Genomic DNA, 21,580 nt, shown 5'->3' with positions numbered 1-21,580 from the left:
GTGATTAAGTAATCTTAAACCAAACTCCCGAGAGACTACCTCGAGCAAGAGTAAGGATTCGTCGACAGTGATGTTTAAATGCCATACGTACAGTTCATAACCTCAATTCCATTGAGATGAAATGAGAACATAAATACTACCCTAATTCAAAACTTCTGCAGCCTCATGAATATTTCATCAGCAGACGTTCAATCCTCACATTTTTCAGCCCACTTGAATATTAGATTCTGCTCATTTTTTATCCCATGTCCTAAAATAAGCTAACAAAACAGATGGGCGCATCTCCAACTAGAATAGTAAGCAGCTTTGAGTGGCCACCATGATATATGTGTCCTATCCACACCGTCCATCCATTGTTTAGCATCATTTTAGGATATAAAAACAAAAATCAGCCAAATACAAGGATAAAGCAGACTACACAATGGGGACTAAACTCTCGCCGTTGAAAACTCTCAAGCAAACTACACTGGTCTTGTTTGAAGGAAAACATTCTGCTAACATCAATCTTACGATTAAAAAATTGTAGATTTTTGAGAAACTGGGTTGATTACCTTGAAATCTTCATATCCTACCTCCATTGCATCTTCAAGTGCAGAAAGACCAGGTTGCACCTGCAAAAAGGGAACCCAAATAGCTTGACAAGGATTTCAATACTCAAAAAAGGGTAGAATTACTCTAGTGATGAAGAGAGACGGCAAAAAATAGATAGCTCAATGCAGGTTAATAACTAGTATTTCTGCTAACAAGGTGTTTCAAATCCCAAATGTGTGTACAACCCAAGCTCCTTCATGCAACCACATATGGCAAATTGACATGAGTTCAAGATACAGAGAACTGGATGGGCAGAAAAAAAAAAAAAAAACAGGTTGCTAAATTTCCCTATTTCAAATGTTATGGTCAACAAGAATAGAGCAGCATGAATGTTAGGATAGGACATTTGCAAGCTGGTACTCAATTGGTGGACAACTTGGATCTTGCACTTGTGTTCCACATACCAACCTTGTCTGAACTCTGAAGCAAATCTCAGGAAGGGGAGATCAACCAGCTCCCTCCTAGTGATAAGCTTAGGAAACTGCTCCATGCTACAGAAAATTCATGATGTGCCACTCCCCTCATCTGAGAATTGGATGGCATAGATAGACATTACCTGCCTTGGACAAAAGGTCACCATAGTTCTAGGAACCTCATGCAACACATTTTGTAATAGCCCACTACCATTTGAATTGCACATGGTATAGATTACAATCATCAAATGAGAGAGAGGCCTACAACAGTAGATCTGTGCTAAAAACAATAAGAAAGTAATCTGCTGGACACAAACACAAACACAAACACAATCTAAAAGTAATCTGCTGGACACAAACACATCTCATGGACACGCACGCCACGCATGTGAAACATCATTTTCAAAGCAAACTGCACTCGCTATTTTCAAATCTCACGCGGCCACTTCAATCCATCTTCCATTTTCTTCTTAACAAGAAAAATCCATATTTACTAATTTTCCCATTTTTCTATTCTTCAAAAGAATGAGTTCGGACTCCGAAAGCGTCGGCTCCAACACTTGTACTTTCAGCCCAAACCCTAACCAAGAAGGACTCCAAAATTACCAAGTACTCATAAACATTCTTTGCAAGCATTTTCTGTCTATGTGCATGACAACCATACTGTTAAGATCAATCCTCTTATTTGTGCTCCCCTAGGTGTGGATTTTGATAAGGATTGCGTTCATATCTTACTTCATAGATCATATTTCGAGATAAAAGGTGTCAATTATATAAAAAATTATAATTCAAAAACAGACAATAAAGAGCACAAATTCTGAATATAAAGGTGATATTTAGAGTTAAGTTTACCTTCATTGTCATGTTGAAACCGTTCCTTGAATACAGGGACATCCCTTATTGATCTAAAACATTTAAAGAGAATTACAATTAAAAGAAAGAAAGAAAGAAGAAAAGAAAAAAGGCAAGCAGGTAATTAGACACTCAAATGCAACCAAAAAGAAAAATATAAACTTATCTGGTTAACTCCCCCTGAAGTGACACCTACACCAACCTGCAACAACGGAAACTAGATCAATCCCTAATGTGTACTTAGCAATCGAGGCATCAAAAAAATGTAATAATACCTTTGGGGTGAGAACCAGCCAGTGCAACTTTAGCAGATGATCCTGCAACACTCAAAACCAGATCCTGCAAATAAGAGTACCTCTAGCATTAGCATCTTGCTATTTAAATGATTTTAAGATAGCCAGAGTAAAACCATTTACCCTTGAAGTAACTTACAGCAGATGATACTCTGTTTGAGGTGTAATTTCTGTACACCTGCTGGTGGCGCATTCTCTGCAACAGCTGCCATGGATGATGAAAATTCCCTACACTTCTCTCTCTCTCTCTCTCTCTCTCTCTCTCTCTCTCAAGTGCAAATTACACTTAAAGAAGTGAAAATTATTACAAATCTTTCAATTCCTCAAATGGAGGCTGAAAATTGAAATGCCAACCAAATATATCAATGTATAAATGTGGGTGTTAAATCCATTCCATTCAATATATGTGGGTGTAATCTGAAGTGAGTGTTAAATTCATTCGATTCCATAATATGCATGCATCAGTCTATGTTACTGTATAGTTTAAAAACAAAAGTTAATTGTGTTAGTTATTGTAATGTCTAATATTCATAAACATCACGGATAGATGGTTAGAAATAGCTTGGGCCATACGACAAATCCTCCTACATCGACCTCTCCAAGCGTATCATGATAACCATCTTCCTTCCATAGCTCTGATTGCGGAGCTATAATCTCCATCAGGACAACACTAAAATTTCCATCGCCCATTTCTGCTCCATGGACACTGGTTTTTGGATCCACTGCATGCACCTCACCACGAGCAATTACCCGTTTCTTCCAATCACAGAGATCGCATCTCTTGCCAAGATTTACCAAATCAGGCTACATGTACACATATAACATGTCGTTAGTATTTTTAAATGGAAGGGCATATAATCATAAGCTTAAATTAGTATTAGAGAAACGCATACATACCGATGATGCATGACTAGATTTAAATGGAGGAATTATCGGTGGAGCCACATCCCCTTGTTCCCCTTGCTTATCTACAAAGCATTGAAACTTCTGGTGGAGATCTCCTAGGCTTTTCTGCATTTCATCTAATTTATCTACCAAATTATCTCGTTCTCACGACACCACACCGAGCTTATGTACAATAGGCATTGTCTTCTTCAATGTAATCTTGCCTACATTTCCACCTATCCCCCGCATGCGCCCTCTACTATCACTCTCAATTGACTGTAAACAGAATTGCAATTAGATTTATCAGAGAATGCATAAGTCTAAATAAACTCAAGTATTTGAAGGACATGCATATATGCCTGTGTAAGGGCATCATCTACACTGGTCATCCGAGATGCGGGATTACTACTTTGAATCGATTTTATTTTTTCCTATGACAACATCCAAAAGAAAAATTATAGTGCGGGAAAGAAGCATTTAAAATTCACATGGATAATGAAAGGATGTACGAGGGTTGCACTTACAAAGGTTTCTGGAAACTACACTTTGGTATCCTTTGTTATATGGGCTCGGATGTACACCTCAGCCCTACCAACCTCGGCATCAGTAGTAAGATTCCTCTCAATTGCCTTTTCCCCATAACATCCATGCCAAAACACATAAATAATGGAATTAAACGACTAATAAATTGAAATAATCATCATAAATAAAGTAGAAATTTGTTATTTTAGGACATGTACCATCTCATGACGTGTGGTAGCCATGCTACGCCGACCAAGTGTAGAAGGGCCAACTTGTTTGGCCCGATTGGATGCATTTCTTACACTTGATTCCTTGAATTTATCAGTATTGCAATAATCCACGAAGATCATCCAATCCTCAATAGGGACACCAATAGGGGCAGGATAAGATTTCACAACTGCAGGATCCTTGTCCTTAATATACTTTGCATGCAAAGTGTTCTTGAAATTTCTCCAAGCAGCCTTACAGCGATCACGAATGTATGGTGACCACGCTTCTTGGTTATCTTGAAATTCATAACAACATGCCAGGATATCACTGACCCTCTGAATGTATTGTGGAGGCACCAACCGAAAGTCTGTGTAGGTGATCGGAATGTGTGCACGGGTGAGAACACCAATGCTTGAATTGAATGCGATCTGATTTGCATCCCCTATATTCGGTTGCCCAAATTCATTAATCCCAATGACCCTTTTCACTGAAGTCCTCTCAAGTAATTCTGAACCTCGGGTAGGACCTCTCTTCTTAGACGATGAAGATGACGACCTGCCTGCATAAAAAGAAAAATAGCTACACATGTTTCATCATCGCCAATATAAAAGATATTTAAAATCTAGACAATTAAGGAAAGTTATCTTATTACCTCTAGCATCTTTAGGGTCTGCAACTGCAGGGGCTGCATCCCCTAGCAGCTCTGCGCCGAATGCCTCTGCCTCTGAGTGAAAGATCATTTTAAAAGAAATGTTAAATCTAAACAGCTAATGAGAGCTATGTTATTACCCCTGGCATAAAAAGAAAAATAGCTACACATGTTTCATCATCACCATTATAAAAGATATTTTAAATCTAGACAATTAAGGAAAGCTATCTTATTACCTTTAACATCTTCAGGGTCTACATCTGCAGGGGCTGCATCCCCTAGCGGCTCTGCGCCGAATGACTCTGCCTCTGAGTGAAAGATTATTTTAAAAGAAATGTTAAATCTAAACAGCTAACGAGAGCTATGTTATTACCCCTGGCATAAAAAGAAAAATAGCTACACATGTTTCATCATTGCCAATATAAAAGATATTTTAAATCTAGACAATTAAGGAAAGCTATCTTATTACCTCTAGCATCTTCAGGGTCTGCATCTGCAGGGGCTGCATCCCCTAGCGGCTCTGCGCCGAATGACTCTGCCTCTGAGTGAAAGATCATTTTAAAAGAATTGTTAAATCTAAATAGCTAACGAGAGCTATGTTATTACCCCTGGCATAAAAAGAAAAATAGCTACACACATGTTTCATCATCGCCGATATAGAAGAAATTTTAAATCTAAACAATTACGAAAGGCTATCTTATTACCTCTAGCATTTTCAGGGGCTGCATCCCCTAGCGACTCTGCGCCCAATGACAGTGCCTCTAAGTGAAAGATCATTTTAAAAGAAATGTTAAATCTAAACAGATAACGAGAGCTATGTTATTACCCCTGGCATCTTTATAGGATGCATCCCCGAGCGGCTCTGCCTCTAGATCCATCTTCAAGATCTAATTTGTAACGTAATTACTATAAAATTTTCTATCCAAATAGCAAAGTACCAAGTATAATAAAGAGACGAGTAAATTAATTCATAAATTTTTTCTATCACATTAATATGATAATGGAAAAATCAAAAAGGGCATAAATCAAAATCATTTCGTTACATGCATAATATAACCAACAAATCAGGATTTTTTCCCTGCTCTCTTTCTTTTCATTTTCTTTTCAACAACCACACAAATATCTTCAATGTCATTGAATAACAACTCGCCACCCATGTCTACTTCGGTGAGATCAGGTCCTACTTCAGCCTCAATTACAACCCGTGTTTCTGATAAAATGCTTGTCTCATCTTCAACGAAAATCTTTCTTGGAACCTCCAAGACCACATGCCAATTAGGATTTTTTGGATCTCTAGAATAAAAAACTTGCACGGCATGCTCCGCAAGAATAAATGGCTCATCACCCACTTGGTCTGAACTGAGAAGATTAGACAAATTCACCAATCTCAAATTCCCTACCGCATCTAAAGAAACACCTTGGTGCGTCACCTTCACCCAATCGCACTTTAGTAGAACTGGCTTGTACCCTTCTCGGTACTCCAGTTGGATGATTTTGCGGAGGACTCCGTAATAAGGTACAGATTCATCCACTGGATTCTTATCCTTAGCACTAGATCGGAAGGTGGTCATACTTTCTGTGCTAACACCGCTATTCTGGTTCATTTTATTCTCTTCGTATTCCTTGGTGACGAAGAGGAAACCATTAATACAATATTTATTGTACTGCATCGCAAAAGCCTTTGGTCCCCTAACTATATCTCTGAAGACTTCATTACTTGATTCACTCAAGTCTAGCTGTTTCTTCAACCAAGGTATGAACTCATCATCACTCGCCACCTTAGTCCTAGTCCCAACAACTATATTGCGTTGCTTTAAGAAATTTACATCTCCTACAAGTTAAGAAGGTTGTTACAAAATTGACAATTTTTTTCATAAATGTTGTTACAATGTTGTTGAATCAAATTTGAAATTTAAAAAAAAAAAGAAAAAGAAAAAAAAGACATACATACAAGCTAAGTCCAATTTGTACCCTTGCCATGTCTCATAGTTAGGATGACTCTTCAGTACCCAGGTGCGAGCCTGTTCGTACTCAATACCTTCTAAAACGACACTTTGACCAGGGCCAACTGGGCCAACCACGTCAACATCGAAGTCGTCAACAATATCTTGTAACTTCGGCATGAATGAAATTGATCCGTCTAGCCGCTTTTCCAATTTCTCCAAGAGGCTCGTGTTATTTTTCCCTATATACTGGTTGCAGTATATAAGTGTCTCCTCTTGAATGTATCGTTCTGCTATACAACCTTCAGGTCGTGTCATATTGCGGACGTACGCCTTAAACGTTTTCATGAACATAAAAGAGTTAATAACACATTAGAAAATGTAATTGCAGATGTTGGATCGGTTTATTCATATTAAAATCATATTATACCTTTCGAATGGATACATCCATCGATAGTAGACAGGACCACATACGCGACCCTCGTAAGCCAAGTGGATAGGCAGATGCATCATCACAACAAAAATTGAAGGAGGACATGTAATCTTGAGCTCACATAAAGTCCTAGCCATGCCCTTCTCGAGAGCCATTAACATTTCAATATCTATGATTCGCGAGCATAGGGCATTGAAAAATGTACTGAAGCTTCTAATTATAGTGCGCATAGGCTTATTATCCTTGAATGCATGTTGGATCAAAATTGGAAGCAGATGTTGCATCAATACGTGGTAATCATGAGACTTCATTCCCTTTAAATCAACACTATCTTCCTTTATGATGTTCTTCCAATTCCCACTAAAACCAACCGGAACACGAAGTTCACGTAAAGTCTGGATGAAATGTTTTTTTTTCTTTTCGAAGGAAGAAAGGACCTCATTTTTGAATCACTTTGCCATCAGTATTTTCTAACCATAAACGCTTCTTAATTCCTAGCCGCTTCAAGTCTCTGCGTGCGTTAGCGTCATCCTTGGTTTTGCCCGTTGTGTTCAACATTAGTGCAATAAGGATTTCACATACATTCTTCTCAATGTGCATAACATCAAGGTTATGGCGTACGGGAATATCCTTCCAGTACTCCAGATCGTATAATATGGATCGCTTCAAGAAGCATGTTGATTCTGCATCATCATTTTGTTCCCGTCCTCCTGTACCACTTTGTTTCCTCTTTCCGATCTTGCCCCACTGCACATTTAGTTTCGAAACGATGCTTTCCACCTCAATCCCAGTCAGACGAATCGGTTGTGGTCGCAACTCCCCCTTCTTATTGAAGGTTCCTGCACTTGTATCTTTTCTGGCCTTCTCGTTTAGAGGCAACCACCGTCTGTGACCCATATAAACGTGTTTCTTTCCATGGTGTAATCGTAAGGAATCTGTGTGGGGACCACATGCAGGACAACCATACTTACCCTTAGTCCTACAACCAGAAACATTACCATATGCAGGAAAGTCATGAATTGTCCACACCAGGGATGACACGCATGTTGAACATGTTTCTATGATATGCGTCAAATGGCGTGATCCCTTTCCGCCACAAGTCTTGTAACTCAGCAATCAATGGCTCCAAATAAACATCAATATCCTTCTCGAGCTCTCGTAGTCCCTCAATGAGCAAAGTGAGTATAATAAACTGCGGTTTCATACATAACTTTGGTGGAAGGTTATACGTTATACACATAACAGACCAGGAATTGTAGGACGTGCTAAAAGTGCCAAAGGGGTTAAACCCATCTGTAGCTAGACCCAATCGAACATTGCGAGACTCTGTTGAAAAATCCTTATACTTGTTGTCAAGAAACTTCCATGTGCTAGAGTCCACCGGATGCCCTATCTTTTCACTTTGCATTTTTCCGATTGAGTGCTAGGTCACTTCCTTTGCCACCCATGGCACAATGTACATTCTTTGTAGCCTTGGTGTTAATGGAAATACTTGAACACCTTCACAGGTACTTGAGCTCGTTTCAACTTCGAATCAAGATCTGTCTTGTACCTAGAAGTACCACAGTTTGGACAACTCATCTTCGTCTCATACTCTCTCTAGTATAACATGCAGTCATTTGGACATGCATGAATCTTCTGGTAATCAAGACCCAACTTTGTAATGATCTTCTTCGCTTGGTAGGTATTAGTTGGGGTCTTATTACCGGATGGCAAGACATTCTGGAGTAGTTGAAGAAGAGCCGTAAAGTTTTGTTCACTCCATCCATGGTTCACCTTTAATTTAAAAAGTTGTACAATGAAAGTTAGCACAGTGAAATTGTGACAACCAGGATAGAGCTCAGTCATCGCATCTCGTACATTTGCTTCAAACTCATTGGTTGAAGCATCTCCAACAATGTCTTCAGCTTCGAGGGCTACATTGGGTTCATCTTGAATAACTTGGTCAAGGTTATTACAACCGAGGTCTTCAACAACTGCATTGACAATGTTATTTATGTCTGCCACACTATGATACTGGTGAGAAGTGCGTTCGGTACACTTGGGTGATTCAGGCTCACTGTGCATGTTCCACACCCTATATGTTGGATTAAATCCATATTTAATCAGATCTATCACCACATCATCGATTGTGCAGGGTAAACGTAAACATCTGCATCTGGTACATGGACAATGAATTGTTTCTCTACCAGGAAGATGTTCTTTTACGAACTTCACAAAGCTCATCATACCATCTATAAATTGTGGGTCCGGGTAATGTAGAGTACTCCACTCCCTAGAGTCCATTGGATATCACCTGTAGGTAGGCACACATTTATACACCTAATTCATCATCCAACTAACTATTGACAACATTTATAAAAATAAAAGATATTTAACCAACTTTATGTAACAACTTGCAACTTAACCTACTGGGAACCGTCATGCACCGTAATATCTTACGGCAGAGCGGGTTCTGAGGAGTTACAAGTTGAATTAATACAAAAGAATATAAATGAAGAAATATAAATATAAATTAAGCAAGACAGTAGGTAAGTACACATTTATACACCTAATTCATCATCCAACTAACTATTGACAACATTTATAAAAATAAAAGATATCCAACCAACTTTATGTAACAACTTACAACTTAACCTACTGGGAACCGTCATACACTGTAATATCTTACAGCAGAGCGGGTTCTGAGGAGTTACAAGTTGAATTAATACAAATTATACCTGATGAAGCAAGTTCTTATCTACAGCAAGAGAAGTGAACGTCTAACAAATAAGATTATATTCTTGAAACAAAACAAGCACCATCTTTCAATTCAAGCTATATCAAAACATCACAGATATATGGTTGATTTGATTAAAATGGCATTTAACATTCTATGGAAGCATTTAATGCACCACAGAATCCATTACGTTGTCAAAATGCATCATTAATATTTGAAATAAGTTGACCACTACACTAAAAAGAAAAGAATTAGGGATGATTTCTTTTTTTTAAAGAAGTTAGCACCAAGACTCGAACCTTTGACACACAGGTTAGAAATTGGCGAGATCAACCAACCTGGTAAAGAAGAGAAATGGTAGGGATGGTTTCTTTTTGTAGCTAAAGGAAATACAATCATAGAATAAATACTAGTCATAAGGGCATTGAGTAAAAAAATATATATTTCTGTTATCTTCTCAAGTTAGAAAAGAAGTTTGCACTCTCCCTATCTTTTTGTGAATATCAATAAATTGCTTATCATACTCGCTTCTACCTATACGAGCTAATTGTCTCTATTTACAGGTGCTAATTGTCTCTATCCCATTTGGTAACATACCATGTACTATCCTCATACAGTTTACATGCGAGTCTAAATTTCGGCAACACCTCCCCATATTCTCCAGATATATGTAAAATTCAATACTAACTAGTTGCCACCTGTAATCCATTACACATGGATAGAGAAAACTGATTAGTAAAGAACCACATATCCGGAGAAAATATAGGAAGACACTACCAAATTTCCAACTACATGTAAACTGAAAATGATGACAACCTAAGTACATGGTATGGTACCGAACTGTCCAAAATGGGACAATTGAGGAATCCATAAAAAAAACAAGCATTTTCAGTTAAATGAATATACTGGTTCAATACAAATTCCTAAACGAGGGGGATACATTGTATACCACTAGGTGGCATAAATACTAATTGTAATTGTATCATAATGGAACATCTAAGAAGAAATGGGTTATAATGAAACACAATCAATTATTTCAACAGTTTTTGAAGCATAACTATAAATAAGTACAGAAAACATATTTATCTTAAAAACACCATACACAATCTAACATATTTGTACTTCATGTGTAAGAGCTTCACCTAAATGACCCAAGTCGTGCTATTGTGTATGTAGCTTGCCTAAGCAATCCAGCCGACAACCCCTGTAAAAAATAAAAAATAAAAAAGAAAACCACTACATCTTAGACACCTTAAAACAAAAGGCCTCAAACAAAAATAGGATGTAATACTCTTGGAGGAAGGGTTCTTTCCCTTAGCATGAATTTCTTGAATGAACTTGTTTTTCGGCAATATAAATGTACATGTCATGATTGAAATAAGATTTGATGTCAAAAAGTCCCTCTATGATTTAAGAACCATGCATTTAAATGAGGTCCATTGATATTTTTCCCTTTTACCATCCTACCCAATGAGAAAGTTTGGATGAATCCCTCTAGTAAAGCATTTCCCTTTTAGTTTCAACCAATGCACATGGACTTTAATGAAGGAAAATGGAAAGGGCAAACTAGCCTTTTCTAAGATCACATGTTGTTGGTACAATGATTTGAAAACCTCTACTGTGGAAAAGACCCCAGGGGACCCAAGTCAGCCTTCCAAAAGGAAGTAAAATTTTAAATACCAACTGGGGAAAACTGGTTTATCCAAACCTGTTTGGGTAGAGAGAATTCAAAATATGGATGTTGAAAACCCTTATGAAATCTTCAAGAAATAGAAAATTGCAAAATCTATCAATAATTTCATTGTTTGGTTGTTTTCTATGAAAGTGTCAAAAGGTCAACTCAAATTATATAACAAGTGAAAATTTACATTTAACAGTTTCCAATACTAATTCCATTGTTTGGTTGTTTTGTATGGAAATGTTAAAAGATGAACTCAAATTGTCCACTTAACAAATCATCCAAGTCTTATTATTGACGAATGTTAAATGGAAATAATCAAATACATGTGTACCATATACCAAAAAAAAGGAGAGCTGTCTGTGTTAACATGTGAACAGATATTAGGAAAACCTTGTTACAATTTCCAAGTATCAAACAAAACCATGATGTCGAAGAATAATTATAACCCCTAAAGGTTTTTGGGTACCATATTTGCATTTTCCTTTCTTGATTTACCTTTTTTCCTTTTTGTAACTCAATGTGGGTTCTTATTTGAACCCAAAGAAAAAAAAGCGGCTTGGTCGTCCAAGTTGCCCTCTCTTTAACACTGGAAAGTTATATTTCTAGAAGTTTTGTTAGCAGAAATTTTTTTTGCCAAGAAAAGAGTCAAACTCTACTAATATGTTGAACAGAAAGGATAATTCGTTAAACACATCAGGAGAATGATTGAGAACCATCAACTGATTGTAGAAGGTGATTCAAGGAGTGCAATTTCCTTGGCATGAAAGAAAAAAGAAGAACAGCCAAAGCAGATTAGAGAATTGTTAGCTTAGGTAAGCACCAAATTTAACCTCATTCCCTGGGAGGCTAATGATCAGGCAAATAGGGTAGCAAAATAAGGTGCATCTCAACTATGTTCATCTAGGCATTCTTCTCCATTTACTTGATGGATGTTGTATGATATTTTTCTTCTTTTTCTTTAAATAAAATTCATGCTAACCATAGAAAAGAATGGATCATGCATGTGTATAGATGTGTGTATGTGTGTATGCATGGATGAATGGATCATGCATGTGTATATATATGTATGTGTCATTGTATGTATGCATGCATGCATGAATGATTGTATGGATGGATGGATTGATCATGAATGTGTGTTTGTATCTATGCATGTGCATGCATCGTTGGATGTATGGATGGATCCACCAATTTTCCCATGTTTCCCCAATGTTTCCTCGAATCAAAGACGCATGCTTTTACTCCCCCCATTAAAGGGAAATTTATCATTTGATCCCTAAATATACAAATTTACTTATTTTTTGCTATTATTCGACTCTTAAATATGCAAATGTGTATGTTAGCATCTCCTAAACTATCATTGAAAAATTCCACCATTTTTTCTATGTTTCCTTGATGTTTCTCTAAGTCAATATGACATTTGAAAATCTACATTTAATGGTTTCTTTTTTTCTTTTTTCGCTTGTGTGTGGAAATGATTTTACTCATTTTTTTTTAGAAAATCTAGGAAACAAAATTGATTACCCCCTTTTTTTTGGTTTCCCAAATGGGGAAACTGTCATATCAAGGGAAATCATTTTCTTTTCCATGGTTGTCCACCTTCCTACACAAATGCCATGCTCTAGCTAATGGCTATGTTGTTGCCTACTCAAAAAAATAAAAATAAAAATAAATTTACACATATTCTAAAAAAGATGAACAGTCAAGATTCAGAATCTTTTATATGCCTACCATGTGTGTGGTGATTAAAGGTTGAATAACTAATTCCGTATTCGGCATTTAACATCTAATAAATCCTCATACTGTAGCAATCTAATCCCAAAGGAAAAGACACATGGTTGAAACAACATTAAGATTACAACATTTTTGAAGTGGCAGGCCGAGTGTTGCAAAACTGTTTCAAGTTTTCAGATTGTAGGAGTGCTAAAATGTGGTCCCTAGTTCATTGATCCCAATAGTCGAAATCAGGGGCTGCACTATGGATGCCCCATTCAGCAAATCTCCCAGATTGGAGAAATCCCAACCCTTGGGGTAGGTGCCAATAAATAGGCAGTCAAGAAAGAATTACTACTATCCTTCACATTCAACCACAAAAAGGGCCAAATAACATAGTTCTAGGATCTCCCAATCTGTACGGATTTTTATCCCATGGGCCATCCATGGTGAGGCCTGCATATTTTCCTCATTCAACAAACCTCACAGCTATATTTAGCTAATGATAGCAAACTTGGCTGCATACTAGTGAATTACAGCATCGGCGCCGGAATCTATTCACAGAATGCAAATATACCAAATGCTGGACACAGCAATAAGTGATGACAGAACGTAACCAGCTCAATGAAATGTCACGATCTTAAGCTCCTATGCTTGCCTGCTACTGAATTGATTCTCTGTGCAAATTCTTTGAGGGATCCAATGCCAACAAAATACTGACTTCACTAGTTGCAACCACATCTACAGAGAGACCCAATTTTCCAAAGATGGAAAAGCCCATGTTCCATCAAATCAAAAGTAAAGTAAACAATGGTGCAAAAAGGTGAGGTCACAGAGTTTTGGTTATTCACATAGAAGCTCTGGCCTCTGGGTAAACAAGTTGAGAGAGATTCTGAAGGTTTTAGCAATTTAAATTGCTTTGTACATGGCACCAAAAGGCTAGCAACACTATTTAGGAGCACAAGTGAAGTCACTTACTCTTTCAGATCCAAATCAAGCAACTCAGCAACTGGTTCTGACCGCGCCACAAGTTCAGGGTTCACCAGTTTAGCAGAAGGCAAGATTCACCTGCAAACCAAAATAAAATAACACCAACACATTAATCAGGTTTCTCAAGTCAGGTCATTGAGGATAAATATTCCTAGCCGCAGATTGGCATATGCACAACTATCCCACCCATGCCTACAACAACACCTACATGTAGTTCCACGCTATTCATCATGCCGGCCCCATGATGAATGTTTAGTAGCTCATATTTTTGCCTGCTGATCATCAAGCAGCATGTGTACAAGACAGTGGACGGTTAAAAGGGGCCAACCAACAGCCTGCTTTCGATGTATATGTGCATCACCCAATTTCAAGTTGACCATCAGGTGGATCCCACAAGATATGATGCCCTCACCCAAATTCAAGGCTACTAGATTGATCATGTGGGCCACAGTTTATGAAACAAATGGAAAGTCACAGGGAAAAAAAAACTTGGCAAGTTTTTCTACGCTGTCTGCTACTTTCTAACATTCTGGCCCACATGACAGTTTTTTTTTTTTTTTTGAAAGGTGACGATTTTATTAGACAACAGCCAAAAGGCAACAAAAAACAAAAAACAAAAGCAACTGAAAAGAGAAAAGACTACACTAAACTAGAAATACAGCCAACAAGCTCAAACACAAGCCCTCCATGTCAGGAAGCCCACTTCCTGATGAAATTAGAAACCTATCAAAGAAGTCCATGGGTGAAAAGCAAAAACCTACACGGGAATCGCATCAGTTCGTGAATCTCCCGGCAACTCCCGCACGAATCCCAGTTTAGATCTTCAATCTTTGATCTAACGCTTCCATTGTTGAGATTCGGATCACATTTGGAAGATAGAAACGCAAGCAGCTCTAAGAGGGACCCACTCGATGAAAATGGCAAAAAGAGAGCTCTGAGAGGGACCCGCTCAATGAAAATGGCAAAAAGAGAGCTCTGAGAGGGACCCGCTCGATGAAAGCTCGATGAAAATGGCAAAAAGAGAGCTCTGAGAGGGACCCGCTCGATGAAAATGGCAAAAAGAGCAGATGAGCGCTCGATATTTCGGAATTCCTCTTCTAAATCGGATAAACAGTTCAAATTTGATATTCTGTGCGTCTACCATTGTTTATAACAAAACGCCTGTTAATAGACGTACATGCAAGAGGGACCATTTTCTGGATGCCTAAAATTGTATTATATAACAACATTATAAATATTAATCACTTACAACCAAACGGATTATTTGAATAGTCTGGATAACTCTATATAATTACCATTATTTTTATAAAGGAATCACCACTATTTTAAATTCTACTTAAAACTCACAGTTTTTACAGAAAGCAAAAAACGGTAAACATACCTTTGGAAAGGGGAGGGATCTATGCGCCCCACCATGATGGATATACTTCATCCACGCCGTCCATACATTTCTCAACATCATTTTTGGCTAGATCACCAAAAATGAGAATTAAATAAGTCTCGGGGCGACCACAAAATGGGAAAACGGTAGACGGTTGGTCGTCCACCATCCAAAACTGGGGTTTCCCCAAAGGATTATCGATTTTCTCCGACGGCTAAAAGCCGTCGGTGATACCGACGGATATTAGCCATAGCCAAAACCCCCCAAAGTCCTTCGGCTTTGCCCCTTTTTTTGGTAGTGTTAATACATGAAAAGTAACAAAAGAATGTAAACATAAGCCGTAAGACCGCGCAGCTCCTCTTAGCAATACGGCCGTGCATCCCTGTCATTTGTACTCGGCTCCTTATCAGTTTGAAAATGAAAATCACTTAAGCCACCTGTGCTACCTGTACGGTTATATATTTGATGGATGAGTGACCAACTCAGTGTGAATTCCCCTCAAGATTACATACCGCCGCATTAGGTAAGTATAGTTATGAAGTAAAACATACAAAACAATACATGATGCAGGTCTTATTAGATGCATGGATGCGTGAAGTATGCAATCATCGCCCTGGGGATGCTCATCCGTATGGACAGTGGGCTCGTCACCCATTGAATCATCGGCCTGGGAAAATCATATAGTCGGACAAATACGTACATCACATACGATAGCAATAGATGCTGGTCTGTGCCATGTATGCATGATTATCCAACCCGTTATTAGTCCAATTACAACTAACTAATTTAAATAAGCTTAAAGGTCACTACAGAGGCTTGTCACCAGCGTAGGCTGACAGCTCGGGCATAGGTCCCATACCACCATCCCCGGCTCATGAGACTACCATCTTAGGATGTTTAATGGAAACTTGTCGACTAGTGGCCAATCATATTACAGTATATAGGGCTTACCATCGCATGGTTGCATGGTATAAAACATTGAACCCATATGGGGAAAATATCAAAACAAACCTAAATAGGGCGATATCAAAACAAGCCACATAGGGCAATTATCAAAATATGTCACATAGGGCAAGTATAAAAAACATGCGACAAAAGACCATCCTTAAAAACTATTGGATACAACGACCCTGGATGGTAGGCCCATATCAATGGTCAATTTAAACCACCATTCAATAACTACTAAGTCGAAGGTTTATTACTATCACAACCAGTTGGATTACATCCTAAGTATGGGTGTACACATATAGGTGGGGGTTTCCCACTGATGTACTAGTTTAGTTTCCATAAGCAATCCACATAATCCACAAGCATGAATAAAAATGCAGGATAAACATTAAGCATGTAATGTAGCAATTCAATTCGAACAATTAACACATGTAACTATGAAATGGAGATATCAATTATAAGTTAAAATAAAAACTATAACTTAGGCTAATGGAAAAATAGAAAGCTTAAGGGGAAGAATCATCACCTTATGTTTGAGTCGCCTGCACCATCGCTACGAGATGCATGTTCCCTTGGAATCAATACCTACCATAAATCGTAAGGTTGTACAATTAAATCCAAGCTTACTCACCATTTAGGGTTAGGGACTTAACCTAGGGTTTGGATTTTATAGGTTTTGGGGTTTCATCCTAAGGTTTAGTTAAATGCTTGGATTCTAGGATTTGAATCCTAAATTAATAATAATAATAATATTATTATTATTATTATTATTATTGTACAATGGCCAAATAATATTCATAATAAGAGTATTAATCCATCCATATTAATAATAACGATGCATAAGTTCATATTTAAACGTACTGACATCATCTAACATTTTTATAATTACTGATAATCCCTTAAATAATTCAAGTAATAATAATAAAATATTTACTAATGATATTATGATAATGCCTAATAATGATATTCATATTAACAATACTCACACTCATCCCATAACAAAAGTGACAGTATTTTCGAGTGATGATAATAATAGCTATTAATACTGAACTTATTTATGATAATACTTAAGGATAGTAAATAAAATATAATTGTCTAATAATCGTAGGTTTGTTTATAACATCTAATATTAGTATGAAGAATCAGCCAGTGGTCTATCATACTTGATAATCGCAATGATCATAGTTATGGTCTTAACTTATGTTTAGGGTTTTGATGTGGGCTTAAGGTTTTATCCACTAACTTAGTTCTTGGCTTGTTACAGGGTTTGAAATCTAATTAATTTACAAAAATATTCGAAATGAAGTATTAACAAGTAATAACCGTCAGTTATTCTTAAAAATACTAATCTTATAATCAATAATTTATTAATGACGAACTAAGAGTAACGTTGATAATGATAGTTTTTAATATCTAATACCGACAATCAAGAAGTTCAATTAATAGTATCTAATAATAATTCCTAACAATAGTAAAATAACGATATTTAATGATGTTACAAATACAAATAATAATAATCTAGTAGTGGCTAACTAGCAACAACACCAATTGTTACAATAGATTGTTAATTATAATTTCTAATCAATAGCCTTAGAATAACGTTAATTGCTATAACAGATAGAGAATAATAACAGTATTATTGATAACAAAAGCAATTGATGATGAATCTGATCAATGAAAAGGAGTGAAAATTCCCACATTATTGACTCGGTTTGACACCTCCTCCCATCAACATTCTTCTCTGTCCATATATATATATATATATATATATATATATTCTTTCTTTTCTTACCCACTGGGATGTCCAGCAATGAGTTTGGACAGATCCATCCCAACTCGACTTGGCTGGACTCGGTTCCAACCGAGTCAACTCAGCAACAACTCTCTCTCTCTCTCTCTCTCTCTCTCTCTCTCTCTCTCTCTCTCTCTCTCTCTCTCTCTCTCTCTCTCTCTGTTGAGTCCTTCTTTTCCCTCTTCTTTGTTAGAATCCTAGCAAGGACTGAGCCAAACTCACCCTGACCCTGCACTGACTCGGCAGTGAGTCTATGGATCGCCCGACTCGGCAGCAAGTCGCTCCTATCCCCTCTCTTGCTCTCTTTCTATTTCTTCTTCTATTCCTTCCTCCCTCTTTTCTCCTTTCAGCTACAGTCATCGATGGCAACTCCCACACGTCCAAACCTTGCTCTAACCTGAGACGACTGGTGTGGTTTGGACGAGGAAGAAGGTGGTCGTTAATGGCGGATTCACGTACAGGAGTTATTTCTTCAAGGGAAAGACGTGGGCTGACTCAGATGGGTATGAGAGAACTTGTGGAAGGAGGATTTTGAATCTTGGGAGAGATCAGCCGGTGGGTTCAAGTGGAGGAGATGGCGAATCGATTTTAACCACCGAAACCGAGAAGAGCTGTGCAGCTACTGTTTCTCTCCCTATGGCCAGACTTTAGGGTTTTTCTTGGCTTATACTTGAGTTGTTAGGGTCAGCTGGATGGCCTGGATTGATTGAAGAGCCATGAATGGCTATGATGCATCTGGAGGCTGAAAATATCTTTCGCCTAAAGGGAATGTTCTCAGTTTTGTTTGTTGGGAAAGCCTTAAATTGTAGGGCTAGGATTTTAGGGAATGGAGGGCTAAGAATTAGGGAGCTGGGATCACACAGATTGCCAGCTTGGCAAGCGGAAGTCGATTTCCATTTTTGGAAAAACGTCCATGCGCAGCTCTGCTTGTGCAGGGATTTGTGTGCACATGAATGAGCTCTAACATGTGAAATTTCTTTGGGTTTGGACGAACTTAAGGGCTGCAAATGGTGGATAGTTCGGATCAAGCTACCGGGTCGTGATGGCGGACCACATCTCAACCAAACAGGGAGAGAAAAACACAACTGATCCGTGTTTTGAACGGCAGCAGGCGGGAGCTTTTCCATTCTCGGGTGCACAGCGAGTGCATGTGAAATGTGCACATGTGCAGCTCCAAAGTGGGCCCCACACGACTACCTTAGGAGATCCACTCCGTCCATTCTCTTTGTAGGTCCTACTAAGGGTCTCTGATCAAAGATCAGTCAGACCCAAAGCTCAGGTGGGCTATATGAACTGATTAAGGCCTTTATTATTGATTGTGTTGATCCAATGGTCGGATTAGTTCTGATTCGATCATCGACGGTCAAAATGTCCTAAGGGATCCTTTGTATGCTGAAGCACACCATCCTATGTTTCTATTCATATAATATTTTAATTTTTAATTTTAATTCCTATTATTATTATATGTATATATACATATATATAAGTATATATATGTATGTTTATCATGTTGTTGGTTAGGTTATTAGGACCATCCATATCATGCTTTTATATCATCAGATATCTAACTATTATTATTATCATTACTATTACCATTATTATTTTTATTATTGTTACCTACACGTTATTATTTATTTGTTTACCCTTTTTATCATAGCTATATGTAAGACGTGAGACTACTCATTATGCGTCCCTTAGCTATGTGTCCAAATATTAGGGTCACTTTACATTATAGTGGGTCGCTTCAAGCGGACGTCAAATCCCCAATTTTTGACATCCGATTGATTTGTTTGATTCGACGGTAGGACCACTTGGTTTGAGGGTGGAGATTCCTACCAATGGCGCTAAGGGTCCTAGGATTTGTCTAGATGAAGATCCATGGTTGAATTGGTGGTCTGATGGTTTGATTGTGATGGCCAGGTGGCAGTTCTATAAGTTGGACGTTATGGATCCAACGAACGGTGGATAATCCAATGAGACGTAACTTGATGACTGGTGGATTACGTGACCTTAATCCCTCATTTACTTTACGAGATTTAGTTGTACCAAATAGGTGTATTTTGACATATCATCATGATCCAAATTTTAATGGTAGGATTATTTATTTATCTATTTATTTAAACACAAGGTCTATTAATCTAGGTCTTAAATTAGATGATGTACAGTTAGGTTTGTCTATTAGAGAATTCGGAACCGTAAAAATAAGTATTTCTGGTGGTATGGTGATCCATCTTGGAGATCAGCAGATGGATAGCTTGATGTATGGATGGGGATTGTTTTCAAGGGTTGGATTTAGGCTAGAATGAACGTGAATGTTTACCTAAGCCAAGCTCGTATTTATACTAAGTTAGGTTACATGGTAACACTCGAGTATTGGAAGGTACGGGGTGTTACAAACTACTCATCTTAAAGAGAATTTTGTCCTTGAAATTCAGCACTTCTTCTACGAATGTGAACAACAATCTATCTTATGATGTCCGTATGCATCTACTAGTTTTTCCGCGCTAAGGTTATTTGTATATGCAAGTACTCATGACTTACTACTCGGACACGAGTCATTACAATGGGTGTGTCATAATCGATAAAGTGGCTTGATCCAAACCGATCAACTTTGACTCCAAGCATCAAAATAAGCAGATACGTCCAATATGAACATATGTGACTAGATTTTAAAAAGATTGGTCTCGTACTCAGCCACTTGCAAAATTTTTATAATGATCAAGTGAAAATTGAAGAGTGAGGTTCTTCCGAAGATGAGTTGCTTTATGCCTTACATGAGAAAAAACTTTCAGAATACCAGTACAATCAAACAAAAAGAAAAACTTACAATCAGTTGCTAGGAGCAACTGCAAGAATATGTCTCTTGAAAGAACTTCGTAATATTGGATAAAGGACAAATCCAACATATGAGCTTAGATTTGTATTATAGCTAAAGATTATAGCTAAGAATTACAACTACTATGATAAGCTGAGATAAAAGATAAATTGATAGTTGGATTGTGTTGTTTTTTTAGATTTTTGAGATATCTTGTTCTGTTAAATTCTTTTGTTATTTATAAAGTTCTGTTATAACATATTCTTCTAGATCATTCTTCCATTACTGCAACGGTTATAGAGGAGCTGAAAGCCTTTCTATAAATCCTTAATTTTGTTACATTTCTCTTTTGCGATTGTTCCTCTCCTCTCGGTCAAGCTTTGTTTCATTTCACGACTGTCTTTTGTATCTCAAACTGCTCGACCATGTTTCTTTATTCACTTATTAAACTTTAGATAACTCGACCACACCATTTAGTCAGCCATCCAGTAATATGTACAATTAGATAAATGCTAGCTATGATTTTGCGAAAACTTGTTTAAGTATCTAGAAGATCTTTTCATCTACTTCCTATTTCTAATGTAATACCACATGTCACGCTCCTATTAGCTTTTTCTAGAATGGTCATAAATAGGGTACAACATTGTCTTCTCATGTCGCTTCGCTTTTGGAAAAAAAGGTGAAAGCAATGTTGTTCCGTTACCCAACATAATAAATGCAATCGGTTGTTGTTCCACGCGTTGTCTCCCCATT

The 21,580-nt window shown here is 37.6% G+C and overlaps 3 protein-coding genes and 1 long non-coding RNA gene across 6 annotated transcripts; all 4 read right to left on the bottom strand.

Annotated features, from left to right (window-relative positions):
* Window positions 1-1,523: 1,523 nt before the first annotated feature.
* Window positions 1,524-3,295, bottom strand: LOC131256406 (uncharacterized). 2 transcript variants are annotated; one of them, XM_058257319.1, is made up of 5 exons: window positions 3,047-3,295; window positions 2,744-2,953; window positions 2,273-2,327; window positions 2,132-2,195; window positions 1,524-2,058 (listed from the first exon to the last, which is right to left on the bottom strand). In XM_058257319.1, exons 1-4 carry the CDS (start codon window positions 3,164-3,166, stop codon window positions 2,161-2,163), a joined length of 420 nt encoding a protein of 139 aa, XP_058113302.1. In that variant the 5' UTR covers window positions 3,167-3,295; the 3' UTR covers window positions 1,524-2,058; window positions 2,132-2,160. The 2 variants fall into 2 exon arrangements, with proteins under 2 accessions (XP_058113302.1, XP_058113301.1); XM_058257318.1 differs by lacking the exons at window positions 1,524-2,058; window positions 2,132-2,195 and having other exon boundaries at window positions 2,220-2,327.
* A 95-nt stretch (window positions 3,296-3,390) lies between these two features.
* Window positions 3,391-5,470, bottom strand: LOC131255574 (uncharacterized). 2 transcript variants are annotated; one of them, XM_058256324.1, is made up of 5 exons: window positions 5,242-5,470; window positions 4,885-4,935; window positions 3,775-4,325; window positions 3,559-3,663; window positions 3,391-3,465 (listed from the first exon to the last, which is right to left on the bottom strand). In XM_058256324.1, the coding sequence occupies exons 1-4, from the start codon at window positions 5,291-5,293 to the stop codon at window positions 3,574-3,576; spliced, it is 744 nt and encodes a 247-aa protein (XP_058112307.1). In that variant the 5' UTR covers window positions 5,294-5,470; the 3' UTR covers window positions 3,391-3,465; window positions 3,559-3,573. The 2 variants fall into 2 exon arrangements, with proteins under 2 accessions (XP_058112307.1, XP_058112306.1); XM_058256323.1 differs by having other exon boundaries at window positions 3,397-3,663.
* Window positions 5,471-5,479: 9 nt separating this feature from the next.
* LOC131255060 (uncharacterized) lies at window positions 5,480-7,688 on the bottom strand. The gene is made up of 4 exons (XM_058255757.1): window positions 7,245-7,688; window positions 6,454-6,691; window positions 5,600-6,246; window positions 5,480-5,515 (listed from the first exon to the last, which is right to left on the bottom strand). Exons 1-4 carry the CDS (start codon window positions 7,686-7,688, stop codon window positions 5,480-5,482), a joined length of 1,365 nt encoding a protein of 454 aa, XP_058111740.1.
* Window positions 7,689-9,665: 1,977 nt separating this feature from the next.
* LOC131255576 (uncharacterized) lies at window positions 9,666-14,001 on the bottom strand. The gene is made up of 3 exons (XR_009176180.1): window positions 13,880-14,001; window positions 10,653-10,714; window positions 9,666-9,741 (listed from the first exon to the last, which is right to left on the bottom strand). It is a non-coding gene; the product is annotated as an uncharacterized LOC131255576 (long non-coding RNA).
* Window positions 14,002-21,580: the final 7,579 nt, after the last annotated feature.

The sequence above is a fragment of the Magnolia sinica genome, chromosome 9, assembly GCF_029962835.1.
Source record: "Magnolia sinica isolate HGM2019 chromosome 9, MsV1, whole genome shotgun sequence".
NCBI lineage: Eukaryota > Viridiplantae > Streptophyta > Magnoliopsida > Magnoliales > Magnoliaceae > Magnolia > Magnolia sinica.
The sequence above is the reverse complement of the archived record's forward strand: the minus strand, read 5'-3'. Positions and strand labels throughout refer to the sequence as shown.

Excerpts from the sequence above, each read along its gene's own strand:
- LOC131256406 (XM_058257318.1), bottom strand. The coding sequence starts at position 3,166 with ATGCAGAAAAGCCTAGGAGATCTCCACCAGAAGTTTCAATGCTTTGTA. Across the intron at positions 2,954-3,046 it reads AATCTAGTCATGCATCATCG|CCTGATTTGGTAAATCTTGG; the intron begins GTATGTATGCGT and ends GTGTACATGTAG. Across the intron at positions 2,328-2,743 it reads ATCATGATACGCTTGGAGAG|GTGTACAGAAATTACACCTC; the intron begins GTCGATGTAGGA and ends CGCCACCAGCAG.
- LOC131255574 (XM_058256324.1), bottom strand. The coding sequence starts at position 5,293 with ATGGATCTAGAGGCAGAGCCGCTCGGGGATGCATCCTATAAAGATGCC. Across the intron at positions 4,936-5,241 it reads ATCCTATAAAGATGCCAGGG|AGCCGCTAGGGGATGCAGCC; the intron begins GTAATAACATAG and ends CATTCGGCGCAG. Across the intron at positions 3,664-3,774 it reads CTACCACACGTCATGAGATG|GCAATTGAGAGGAATCTTAC; the intron begins GTACATGTCCTA and ends TATGGGGAAAAG.
- LOC131255060 (XM_058255757.1), bottom strand. The coding sequence starts at position 7,688 with ATGGGTCACAGACGGTGGTTGCCTCTAAACGAGAAGGCCAGAAAAGAT. Across the intron at positions 6,692-7,244 it reads TAGAAAATACTGATGGCAAA|GCGTACGTCCGCAATATGAC; the intron begins GTGATTCAAAAA and ends AAAACGTTTAAG. Across the intron at positions 5,516-5,599 it reads GGGTTGTAATTGAGGCTGAA|AAAATGAAAAGAAAGAGAGC; the intron begins GTAGGACCTGAT and ends GTTGTTGAAAAG.